This window comes from Lepisma saccharinum, chromosome 5 (assembly GCF_977018435.1).
Source record: "Lepisma saccharinum chromosome 5, izLepSacc3.1, whole genome shotgun sequence".
NCBI lineage: Eukaryota > Metazoa > Arthropoda > Insecta > Zygentoma > Lepismatidae > Lepisma > Lepisma saccharinum.
The window spans coordinates 32,315,780-32,329,044 of NC_139233.1; the positions used below are offsets into that span (position 1 = coordinate 32,315,780).

The 13,265-nt window shown below is 36.2% G+C and overlaps 1 protein-coding gene across 4 annotated transcripts in view; it reads left to right on the forward strand.

Annotated features, from left to right (window-relative positions):
• LOC145987750 (palmitoyltransferase ZDHHC3) overlaps nucleotides 1-12,626 on the forward strand; it is a 150,134-nt gene extending 137,508 nt beyond the window's left edge. For all 4 annotated transcript variants that reach the window (XM_083122417.1, XM_083122416.1, XM_083122418.1 and 1 more), the window contains 4 exons: nucleotides 51-187; nucleotides 5,466-5,550; nucleotides 7,766-7,978; nucleotides 11,669-12,626. In XM_083122417.1, the coding sequence (XP_082978543.1) occupies nucleotides 51-187; nucleotides 5,466-5,550; nucleotides 7,766-7,978; nucleotides 11,669-11,827 (594 nt within the window). In that variant the 3' untranslated portion in view covers nucleotides 11,828-12,626. The remainder of the gene's footprint in view (nucleotides 1-50; nucleotides 188-5,465; nucleotides 5,551-7,765; nucleotides 7,979-11,668) is intronic.
• Nucleotides 12,627-13,265: the final 639 nt, after the last annotated feature.

Genomic DNA, 13,265 nt, shown 5'->3' on the forward strand with positions numbered 1-13,265 from the left:
TTCATACTTGCAAACTAATTTTTGCATCTGTTTTCTTTGTTGCCTTTCAGGGTGCTGTGCCAAAAGGTAACGCAACTAAGGAAATGATTCAGCGAATGGGATTCAGGGAGGGCCAAGTAATTTTTAAGTGTCCAAAGTGCTGCAGTATAAAGCCTGAAAGAGCTCACCATTGCTCTGTATGCCAGAGGTAAGGAACTTTAATTTGGAGACAGTTTTTTTTTTCTCTATTTTTTTGTCTGGTTTAACTGGTAATTATGGAACACTTGATTGAAGCTTTTTTTTTTCCAATACTGATTGCATGTTAATACCTTTACTGTTCATATTCACATAAGCAGTTTATTGGAATGTGGAAGTTTCTGAAGGTTAAATGTCTTTTGAGGTTTTCCTTATCTAAATGGTTGGTGATCTCTTCTTCAATACAAACAGTCCAGTTCAGTGGGGTCTTAGAGTTGACCCGGCTTTATGAGAGAAATCAGGAAGCTGCTTGAAAAGAAAGAGCAAGCTCAATCTGACTATGAGTTACGTAGTGAAAGGCCATTTGTAAAGCATTCAGCATTAAAGTATTGTTGCACAACGTAGTTTTGTTTAGAAGCATTTGAAAATGTTGCTGAACAAGTATAAGGGGGAAAGTGTCAATTGTTACATTCATTGATATAGGGCTTCAACAATTATCCCTTTGCGATGTACACATGAAAATACCTCCCCAATTCATTAATTGATCCAGGGAATATAAAGATTTATCGTAGTCACTTATGCATACTTAATGCTAGACTCCCATATCTGAAGTGGTAATGTCGTCGCCTTGTAATCAAGGGGTCCCGGGTTCGATACTTGGTGGAGGCACATTGCACAGTGGTTCAGATCCCACTTTGAACTGTAGGTCAAGACCTGATTAGCCTATCTGTGCATAAAGTGAACTTAGAAACAACATCATTTCTCATCTATATATATATAAAAATGGATGAATGAGTGTGTGTGGGTGTGTATATTTGTTTGTTCTGGCATAACTCTCGAACGCCTGGAGCAATTTCAACCAAACTTGGTACACGTATCACTTGCAATCTGGAAATAAATACTGTGGGGGTAAGACACCCCTGGCACCCCTAGGGGTGGGAAGAGGTGACATGTAAAAATAATTGAGAACCACCAATATTGAATTCTGCACAAACAGACATCCGTGACTCTATGCAATCCACACAACTATACTGTTTCTCGGGTTGTCTAACATTCAGGCTGTGTTGAGAATGGAATCCATAGTTTTCGTGACACTCCCAATGCGGTTCAACTCCAAGTTCATCACCTACTGGCATGGGGAGTGAGAGGTGGTGAAAAATAAAATGCCACAAATGACCTAGATTAGTGTCGAATCCATAGTTTTCAGAGTCGCTAAGCTAATTGATGACATTCACGATCACATATAAAATTAGTTACATTTTACACTATAGTTAGAATTCATTATTTTCCTGTCTAATACAAGATTGGGATAAATAAATACCCAGGCAACACCGGGTAATCAGCTAGTGTATAGATAAAATTCACTATAGTTTACCACTAATTGTCTGTGAGATATCAACATGTCACGTGAGAGCAATTCCTCTCTTTCACAGCATGATGGATGGTTTGATTAAGCTAATGACTATATGGTATATTTATCAGATTACCCAGTCATGTGTCTCTCTGCACTGGTTTCTGAGATAACAGTAGTTGACATGGACAGATGGATGTGCACGACCAGCACGTAGACTTTTGTCAGCGTGATGATTAGGATGTTAAAAATGCTTTCTTGTATGCTTTTATTATAGAAGGTTGATCTATCCACATAATTCTAACTTCTTTCCCTTACGAAATGAATTATGCTACTAGTGGTGTATTTATGCTGATAAACGTATTAGTAATGAATTGTCTACATCTTTTAACATGATGCAATCACATTAAGAGAGGCTTGAACCCAGGTAAAAATATTATTCAGATCTTTATCCTCATGTAAAAGAAGAACCTGTATCAAGATAAGCCATGTTACAGTATGTTATAATATTAAAGAAGCCAGATATCAGAAAATCCAAGGGCCTCCCTGATCCCACAGTGGTTATAGTCAACAGCTTCCAGGTTTGATCCTCAGTGGAGGAAAATTGCACAGTGGTTCATACTCCACTTAAAACTGTAGGTCCAGTCTTGATAGCCTCTTTGAGCATAAATTATGGCAAGCCTCTCACCTTGTAATCAAGAGGTCCCAGGATCAATCCCTGTTGAGAGGCATGTTGCACAGTGGTTCAGATCCAACTTTGAACTAACTGCAGGTCCTCTTGTATTTAGCCTATCTGTGGTAAAGTGAACTTGTCGACAAAAAAATCTAGGTAAACTGACTGTACTTCAGTAGGCTGTCATTATATGAATAATTATATAGAGACTAATAATATTCTCCATACTTCATGTTTACTAGCCTACCAAAATAAGCATGTAACAAAAAAAAATTGAAGTACTACTATTCATTCAACCCGACCATTTGCTAAGTTTCAAATGATAAAGCAAGAACAGTGGAATCACATTGCACATGCTAAATAGCTGTAGTCCATCAATTCCTTAGTTTAATCCTTCTTTTTTCTTCCTTTTTTTCAGGGTACTTTGAAACTGCATATTAAAACTGTTAAGTACAAATATTTTACTTTACAAATATTCAGTTGATGCAAGTAGTTAATATATTTGAATTTGTAGTTTAGTGCAAGAATGCCTAATTATTGCTTCACTTATGAGCAGAAATTGGATGAGCATAGTCTCGTGCATCAATAGAATATTTATCGTCAATTTTAAAATTTTAATAGTTTTTCTTCCCCTGTGTAGGTTTCTATTTAGCTATAGTAGTATATACACATTGCATTGGTTGTAGCTAATTTGTTAGGAGGGAAGAACTCGTCCCTGTGGCAACGTTTTTAGATTTGAATCCTGGGTAAGGCCCTCTCATCTGTATCACTAATTCATCATTCATCTTCATTGTCACAGTTTATCTAGACTTATAATGCTAAAGGTACATCACTCACCATGCTATGTTAGTAGATAGGTGTCTAATATTTCACTAAGGTCAACCTGACTTCTTCAGGAAGATATGAAAAACAAAAGTATACTTACGTGGTAATGAATTGAATTGTTGTTTTAAGTCCACTTTATGCACAGATAGGTTAAATGGAACTGGAATTGCAGTTGAAAGGAGGATCCGACTCACTTTGTAATGAACCTCCAGCGGGTGTCGATCCTGGGCCCCCTTCATTACAAGGTGGCAACATTTCTACTATGCCATTGGGGAGGCCATTACACTGTAGTGATAAAATTAGCTGATAAAATAGGGCTATCCTAATTTAGCATTGTTTTTACTATCCTTGTGATAACCTTAGTTGTCTTCTCTACTGTTTTTGTATCATTACCAAGTACTAAGTATACTAAGTTCTTGAAGTTGAAATTATTAGCTGGAGCCATGGGTGGTCATATTTAAGGATAAGTGGGAGGATGTGTTGTATGGATCAACATGGAGACAGTGCAGCAGGTGAGGAGGCTCTTTGTGCAAATTGTTAGCTGGGAGGAGGCTTTATGAAAATTTTCTTAACTGGAGGAATAGCATGTCCTGCGTTCCCACCAACTTTGAGCATGGAGTGTGCTTTTTCTTTTCATAAACTCTCAAAGAATACCAGACTGACTGGCAGAATATTGGACATTTATCTATTGACATGATTTGCCTTTTTCTTTATGAATATGTTGGCACATGGCTTGAACTATGTTTTAATTAAAAACTTGTAACAAAAAATTAAATAACTGGTACATAGATGCACAGAATTGGTTGGGGGGGGGGTGATCAGGCCTATGCTGGACTTTGTTTTCTTGCTGACAATAGATCAGTACAGCTATTTTGTTCAATTTTCCTATTCATGATGCTATTCAGAATGCTTGTTCAGCTGCTGAAAAACCTTCCACATTTGCCTATGGTTGCATAGGAATCATTGTCAGTAGAAGACTGAGCAGTTTTCAGGATTTTGAAAGAAGTGGACGAAATTTAAATGTCTTTTAATTAAACAATATTAAAAGATAACCATATAATCCCTTCAGTTGTTTAGAAAAATCTGTTTCTTCTCCATTTTGAAACTATTTTCTTGAACTTTTCCACATCATGGACAAAATTTATATTTCTCATTCATGTTTTGAAGCTGAATTTAATTTATATGCAGTGCTTTTCATGGTGAAGTTGGCTGTGGCACGGCAGCAAGTGCACCGGGAAGTAAGAGTGCATCTGCCGGCAAACTGGAATTGCTAGCTATGTAAGGAAATAATCTCGTACAGTTACATTAACAGTTACAATTAAAATGAGCACGTACCTTGTTACAAGAGTTGTTGAAAATGATGTCCTCCTGCATCCATACATTTACAGCATCTTTATAGGAAATTTTCACTAATACGTATCAGTTCATCTTCCGAAATTGCTTCAATTTCTCTCCTGATGTTTTCTTTTAATTCTTCTAATGCATGGCTTCAGGTTTAAAAGCTTGGTAGCTTGCCATGCAAACGTCACGGAAATGTCTGTTTCTTGTACATGATCCCAGGGGGATGTTTGAGGATTATGTTCCAATCATGCTTGAACTTCGTCTAGTTTCTCCTCAGTAAGCACCTACCATTTCACCCTTGGCTTCTTATCAATAACAGACCCTGTTTCTCTAAATTTGTTCACAAGTTTTCGAAAACTGTCTCGGTCTGAAACAGGATCATCTGGGAATACTTCTGCTGCAAAATGCATTCTAACTTTCCTACAAGAATTCATAATGACGTAAGAGTCGTCCTTTTTTATTTGAATTGTATGTTTAGCGTGACATTATTAGACTGCAGAAAAGCACCAGTAATACTTAAACTAAAATAAAACAATTTAAAACACTTGTTAACACTTTAACGCTTCACAATCACGTGCAATCTGGATACTAGTTATATAGTGTTGTCTGCAGTGCAAAATACAGATTTCTGTACTTTTAACAGCAGGATGATGTTAGGACAGGATTTACACCAATAGCATAATGGTACTGATAATGGAGTTCAAGTTTGATTTGCATTGTGAATCTTGCTTTTAATCTTTAGGCCATGTCCTGATAACCTATTTGTGAAAAAAGTGCAAAAGCTGTTTTCATAAGGAGAGTTTCAAAAACCAAAAACAGCTTCACTAGTATTGCCGAAGGTCCATCCAAGTCTTTAGTTACAAGTGAAGACATCCTGGTGGTGAATAATGGAGAGATTCTCTCTTGACATACCAGCCAGGCCAGTTCCAAATATACTTGGAGCTTTCGGGAGCTAATGGAACAAATCTGATATCCCAAGAAAATCTCTTCAGTTGTAAGTAATCCTCCAATAAAATATTAGATATTAAGTTCTTAACACCATTTGTATGAGTAATGTAATATGAAAGTTCTATTTGTAACAAACTTAATCTTTATTTGCAGGTGCATACGTAAAATGGATCACCATTGCCCTTGGGTAAATAATTGCGTTGGAGAGAACAATCAAAAGTATTTTGTTTTATTTACAGTAAGTACAATATATGTAAATAATGCCTTTTTATTTTGAGAGTTCGTGTATACTTCTGTGTGAATTATAAATGAGCATGCAAAGCATTGTCTATATTGCATTATTGATTGTGATGTACTCCTAATTCATAATGGAATACTAGATGGAGGAAACTTTCAATATAATGCATAATTTGGATGATTATGAGATTTATTCAGTTTATATTGATTGAATGCTTTCAAATTTATTTATAACTTAATTTCAAGGACTTCTGAATCGACTGCTTGCTTTAACTATCAGACAATCCCATACATTTTCACATTATGACGGTCATCTTCAAAATCAATATGGAAGTACATGCAACTGTGCTAGATGGTTTGTCATTGATATAATTGTCAATAATTAATGCTTTCTACTTGTTAGGCAGATTATTTGTGGGTGTCTTAACTTTCAAAACATCTCTATTTGAATTTTTTAGTACTGGAATTTTTTTTAAAAAAATCTAGAAGTAATGAGTAACTCACCACTTTAGAAACATCAGTACATTTCTTAACATGCAATGTTAATTGGACATTATCCATCATCTAATACTTTTAACTACACTACTGCATTTCAGGAGAGCACCTCTTCTCTCATCTCTCGCGACAGTGGTAGAATTACCAATTATTTTACCAATCCAATATATCTATAAATATCTTATAATTAGTGCAATATTTTGCAATTTTGTTATATTTTTTATGGATAATCTCAATGCCGTACTTTTTGAAGAAGTAAATGTCTAAATATGCAACTTCTTGCATTGCAGTCACCTGGAAACACATATTTATTAAGGTCAATTAACCATTTAGGTTCTTCAAGGGTCATTTGGAATTGTATATCGGTACTTTATCAGTATCCCTAATTTTTATAATGTAAAAGTCTTGCATTTTTTGATTGAAATCCCCCCCTAAAATATAGCCAGAATCAAATTAAACTTTACTAATTACTACTAATGGGATGTTTCAAGGCTCATGTAGCACTCAAAACATGAGTCAAAGGTAAAAAAAAAATAAACAAATGTGACACATGTGTTATATCTCACCATGATCATACTCTTTTCTGATGATCAAGGGGTCATTTTGGATTGATTGATTGATTGATTTTGTTTATTTTACTTTGCTTTTGTACCATTTTGGGCTAATCGCGAAGATGAGGGTGAGTGATGATTTGATGCATTGCCGATATTAAGGGCAAACTCGAGAAAATTCATTTTTATTATTATTGTTGTATCATATACATTGAAAACTGTAGGAGTTCATGCAACGTCTGACAGGAGTCTGCCTCGCCTCTAAAACTCTGAAATTTGCTTTAGAATAGGACAGACACTTGGAAAACTGCTGATTCCCGCAACTTGTATTTTGCAAGTTCACTCCTAATATCTGCAATGCCTCCTATGATGAAATTGATGAAGGCACACTCACAAAGAACACCCAAGATTTGAACCCTGGATCCCTGGAGGGTAATTTTTGAACACTACATACCCAGAGGAGAAACAGTCACCAGTGCAACGTGACTCAAAAAACACTTTCATTCTGCAATCAGGTCCAAACGATGTGGGCTCCTGGGTACAGGTATTTTGTTACAAAGTGATAATACTCGACCCTATACTGCTGGTTTTAACTGTTGCAACCATGCACCATATTCAGCTGACCTTGCCCCCTGTGACTGTCACGTCTTTGGACTGTTCAAAGAGGCCCTGGGAAGCAAGTCTTTCAAATTCGATGAAACCAATGGTACAGAAGGGACTACAGTCACAGCTAAAATATTTTTTTCTGGAGGTATCCATGCATTTCCAAAGCACTGGAACACCTGTATTGCATACCATGAAGACTAGATCAAGTTTATGTTTTAAGTCCACTTTATGCACAGAAAGGCTAATCGAGACTGGTCCTACAGTTTAAAGTAGGATCCGAACCACTATGTGCCTCCACCAGGTATCGAACCCGAGACTCCTTGATTACAAGTCGGGAGGCCCACGACTAGGTCAAAAAAATGATGTAAGTGTATATATTGTGCATTCACTACATTTCCAGATCAAACATTTTGATTTTTTTTCATTTTACTCTTCCTCATATTAATTACATGTACTGTGTGCATTCTTTAGTATCTCTAAGTTCCTCTAACAAACTGTTTCTTTTGTGAATGTTGCTTACATAAAATATCAGCGACTAATTGCTGGAATGTCTGTCTTTTGCAGTTTTATATTGCTGTGATATCGGTGCATGCCTTGTTCCTAGCTGTTAATCACTTTATAATCTGCATCCGGCATGAGTGGAAGGACTGCTCCTACTTCTCGCCTCCTGCGACTGTCGTGCTTCTACTGTTCCTCATATTTGAGGCTCTTCTCTTTGCAATCTTCACAGCGGTCATGCTGGGAACTCAGTTGCAAGCTATTTGGAATGATGAAACAGTAAGTTAATGTATTTTTTAAATTAATTTGTTTACAATATTCCAATATGTGGGACCATGTGCTCATGATGGGCAGATTATATCTCAGGGAAAAACTTTTTTTTTTTTTAGGAAAAATGGAAATTTATTCAAAAACTGTTCATGAATTTTCATGTTACAGTCATTAGAATAACAACATGATGCAAGCTGGTGATAACATTACACTGGAATAACATAAATTATTTGTTCTTTTGCTGATAATTAGATTCATGCCACACATGTGAAACTCCGCATTGCAATCTACTGAAACTTGGAAATTGCATTCCCTTTATGAGTGAAAGAAGTGATTACAGTGGGACTTCGTTTTAATGTTTTTCAGGGGAGCAATACAAGAAAACTTAAACATGCTGTATTGGGACCATCAAAATTGAATGTGAAGTTGTGGTGCAACTATACTAATTTTATCATAATCACATCATTGTAATTTTCTTTTGAATCAGCAATTGTTGTGCTTCTCTCAAAGTTGAGGGCTGCCTTTCCTCCAAAATAAGACTTACATTCTTAAGTAACATTTTGGACAACACAAGTTCAACATATATTTTCTGCATACCATTAAATATACTGCCTTGACTTGCAAGTGAAAATATGAAGGTGGATGCCAAACTGTTTCAAGTCCAGGAAGATTAATCAGGATTGGTCCTACAGTTCCAAGTGGAATTCATACCTCTGTGCAATGGACTTTCATCGAAAACCTCGATTACAAGGTGACAGCACATGGGTAGCCAGGCCATGTTTGAAATGGTAAACAGAGAACTTTGTAAAAATAGATCTACATTACATTTACATATCCATGACAACTATAAGCTGTAAAATGCTAATAAGATGACTAAAACGTTTGTTATATCATATTTTATAGTAAACTATAAATATTACAGGGATAAAATTTTGTCAGATTCAAAACAGTAATTAATTATGATGTAAATTACCATCTTTAGCAGTTTGTTTTTAAAAAATCTGTAATCAATAAACTGGATGTATGCCAATGTACTGATCAGTACCCACGGAGCATAATGTGGTTACATAGCTAATGCAGTGGCTACTTGTCAGCCCTATACATTCTTGGCTCACTTGAAGTCAAATTTAGCCAAACTTTGGCAAATCTTTGATCTTCCAAGATTTACTGTTCACTGGCATTTACAATTCAACCATGAAATGGAACAGAAATTTAAAAATTTCAATACAGGAATTTTAACTTGATTCATGGTTCAAATGTGGGAAAAGGTATGACTTTATTAGTAGCCTGTTGAAACATATAATCGAACCTTTCTGATTAATTTTGAGGGGGTACTTAAAAGATGTATTGTAATGGGACCATCATGTCCATTTGGGTCAACTATCATCTGTGAAACAATCAAAATTGTAGATTAAATTTGAAAATTGAAATTTTATATTTCCTGTATGATGCATACAATCCTCATGCCCCCTCCCCCCAAAAAAGTTATACATTTTTCCTAGATTTTACATTTTCTTGCACTTTAAACCTTTTTAGTTTGGTTCACTGAAAAACACAAAATTGATGTTCCAATGTAATTACTGAATACAACTTGAGTAAATTTTAATAACATCTTTCTGACCATGATATACAACAATCAATCAAAAATTAGCAGACTAGGTCTTGGAAAGTAACACATGTGAAAATTTTGCAAATGAAATCTAGTAAATACTAGTTTCACTTGACATAAATTATTCTTGTTGGTCTGGCCATCTTTCTACAGCAGTAAAATAATTGAAAGCCAGTTTAAAGGATTGTTGTCAACCTGACATACATAGTCTCGATTGGACCATCCTTTTCTCGATTCTCTGAGTCCACAATCGTTGCCTTGAAAACTGCAAGAGAGAGAAAGAAAGATATATATTTAGTAGAGTTGCAAGGTGGTCCATTGAAGTTGATAACTCGAAATATCTTACAAACAAAGCATTTTCGAAATAAATGTTTCAATTGAAAGTTAATTGACTATGAGGGGGAAAGAGTGCCATTATGTATGTTTTAGTGTGTGTGTGTGGGGGGGGGGAGCGCACTTTTTGTTTCCCCAATGCAGTTAACGTATTGCACTTGCAGTTCCAGTTGTGAATTTAAAGGTTCCAAATGATGTATCTTGCAACTAGCTAACTAATTTTACATGGTGTAGCAGGCAGGAGAAGCTGTTGGCCATTGCTTGAAGTTACTATAGGGCAGAAGCTATAAATACCGGCCTCCTGCCAAAGGAGCATATGAGAGGGGGAAAAGGGCTGTCAGCCAAATCCACCCACATTGGCAAACCAACCACCACCATTGCCAAAGCTCACCACACCCCTGCTGAAAGGGTCAATGGCCTCTGCATGCTATGGCTTTCTACCTTTGCAGGTGCTGTGTGGCTCATAATAGAGTACGTGTGTGACGTAAAAGGTTTGTTGTGTTGGTAGTGCTTCTAGGATCTAGAAGGTTTTCAGCGTGGAAAGGCGAGATATGGTGTTTTACGTTCAAAAGCAAATAGAAAAAATGCTGTACAAATAATACTTGCAACATGAAAATCGTTTCTGCGGTGAAGCAGATAACATGAGCCAGTCTCCGCAGCGGAGGGGTTAGCACAGCATGCTACAATGTCAAGGGTCCCAGGTTCAATCGCGGCTTGGACGTGGGTGTTCCTTGTGAGTGTCACTTCATCAATTTCATCATATCATCACTCATCCTCATCTTTGCGATTAGACAAAAGTGGCAGAAATGTGAAGTAATGTGTGCATATGTATGGGGCAATGACATCATCTTGTAATCAAGGGGTACCAGGTTCAATACTCGGTGGAGACATAATGCACAGTACTTTGATTTCCATTTTACTAGAAAAAGTAATTAAATAATATGAACTTTGAGAAACTGTGTCTTATTTTTCGACAGTCACCTTACTTCGCAACACACTTGGTCCACAAGGTTGCAGATTCTTTTCTCAATCAAAACGACAGAAGATTAATTTTGGATGCTTCATTATGACCCAGAGTAAGAGACAGTAGATGCAGTAGAAGCGTGCGTAGTCTTCAAACTCGCAATATGATCAAAATGCCAGAGACTTTTCTCGAAAGGAGTATTTTTGCTTCATGACATCTCCTGCCCTAACATGGCTGCACATACAGTGGATACATTATCAAGGGGTTTACTAGTCTGGAAAAAATGTTTTTCCATACAGTCTGACTATGTCATCACACTAAAGTTTTTTTTAAATTTGTTAGCAGACACTACCAAGCACTTTATAATTCCATGAAATCAGTTCATGATGAATATTTTAATCCAATGTCATGTATAGAACCTTATATTTCGTGCATTAAATGTCACACACGCATTTGTGCATCTATCAGCTGTAATTTGCCTTTGATATGTAATGGAACCATGTTTTGGACATTTGGGACGTGACTGTGTGTTTGAAGAGTCATTGTTTGGAGGCACTACAGTGACTGTCACCATGGTACATGTTAGGGCTACTCTAGCATTTAAGCTCTTTGCACTATCCACATTATGCTCGACCTCGATGTTGGATTAAGATATCATTTGGGTGTAGCATTTCGAATTTGATGGTCTTTTCATTTTGGTGGGAAGCTGCCATGTCTTGTGTTAGCTGCCTCTTGTGTGCTTCAGCGTGAAGTCTTCCGAAAAGCAAACTGAAGGATTTATTTTTCATTTCAGGGTATAGAACAATTGAAAAAGGAAGAAGCAAGGTGGGTAAAGAAATCAAGATGGAAAAGCATCCAGGCAGTGTTTGGGAGATTCTCTTTAGCGTGGTTCTCCCCCTTCACAAGCCCCCCGATGAAGAGCAAAGTAGAGAATTATTTATATTCTGTCTAGCGGACTTCTGTGGGTTGATGTTCTGTACTTGTACATGGACGTATTTTCATCATGCAACAAATATACTGGGGGAAATGAAACAGTATGCATAGATTGCTCAGTATTCCATGTGTGTTCAGTTGATCTGTCCTTTTCTTTTTTGTATAAATTTGTCCATAATAATGTAGAGGTGTGTAACTAATTTTTCTTGGTACTGTACTTTTTTTATGCTCCTAGAATGAGTTAAATAAATACGTTTTTGATACAATATGTGCCACATTTTACAAATAGAAAGTTTTTCTTTCCATTTTTATGGGAAAAAATATTTTTTGAATTTTTGTGGTTCTGAGTCAAGAGCTGTAGGTGCTAATAATTATTTTGATTCATTTTTAATTTGTGAATGATGCAACGTATGATCTGCACTTGAAAGAATATAAACTTTTTAATCTTCAAACAAATTTTTGACATTTTTATATATTGATGCACTCACATACCCTTTTCCAAAATACGTGGAATGTTCCACAATTATTTTGTGTGTATTGCAACTGGTGCATGCTGTAAGAATGGCAAGTGAGTGCTTATGTATATATACATATGTATGTCAGTCATGTGGCTTCATGTATGTGGTAATGTAATTGTAAATATGACATTATGTGTTCAGTGTGAATGTTGGGTATACTTGCTTGTACCCAAAGATTGAATGATAACCTCTGTTTACTTTGTTAAATCATTGAACAAAAGATCTCTGTTACATTCTTGTAAAAATACTGGAAAAATACTATTTATTGTACTGTATGAACATATTACTATAAAGAAAATGAAGTGATATAAAAGTGATTTAATGTTTATTATTTTCGTTATAAGTTGCGTAAGCGTTAATTTATTTTTCTCTTATTTTGTTTGATGTATTGTTCGTCACAGTGACGAGCTTCCTCACCAATGACTTTCAAGCATGGGTTTAAAACATTGTTGTTAACCACGATCGGTCTTGCGTGAACACCATGCTCACTTTCAAATTAATTAACTGCCATTTTAACAGTATTTAAAATATTGGCCTGTGGTGCTCTTTAGCTGAATTTTAAGTGTGTCATAGTTAACCTGATCACATTTATGAGATGACATAAACTGCAGTATGGGAGGGACTATTGTTGTGGAGTGTTTTCAGAGCCCACTGGAGTTTTCATACCTATATGTTTTTTATTGTTAATAGCAAATATTGAAAGGGTCTTAAGTAATTTTATACAGTATGTCCGTAAAGTCATGGTGGGGTTTCAGAGTCCTATAATATCTAAAACGAGACAAACACATAAGATGAATGTTACACTGCATTGAAGAGTAACTCAGAGTTTCAGAAGCATAGCGAAGCGAAGACTTAGGTTGCTCGTGCAGGTAATCACGTGACGGTGAAGCGAATCACGCCATTCTGTCGGTCAAGATGTGGATGGTGCAGAGGAAAGTT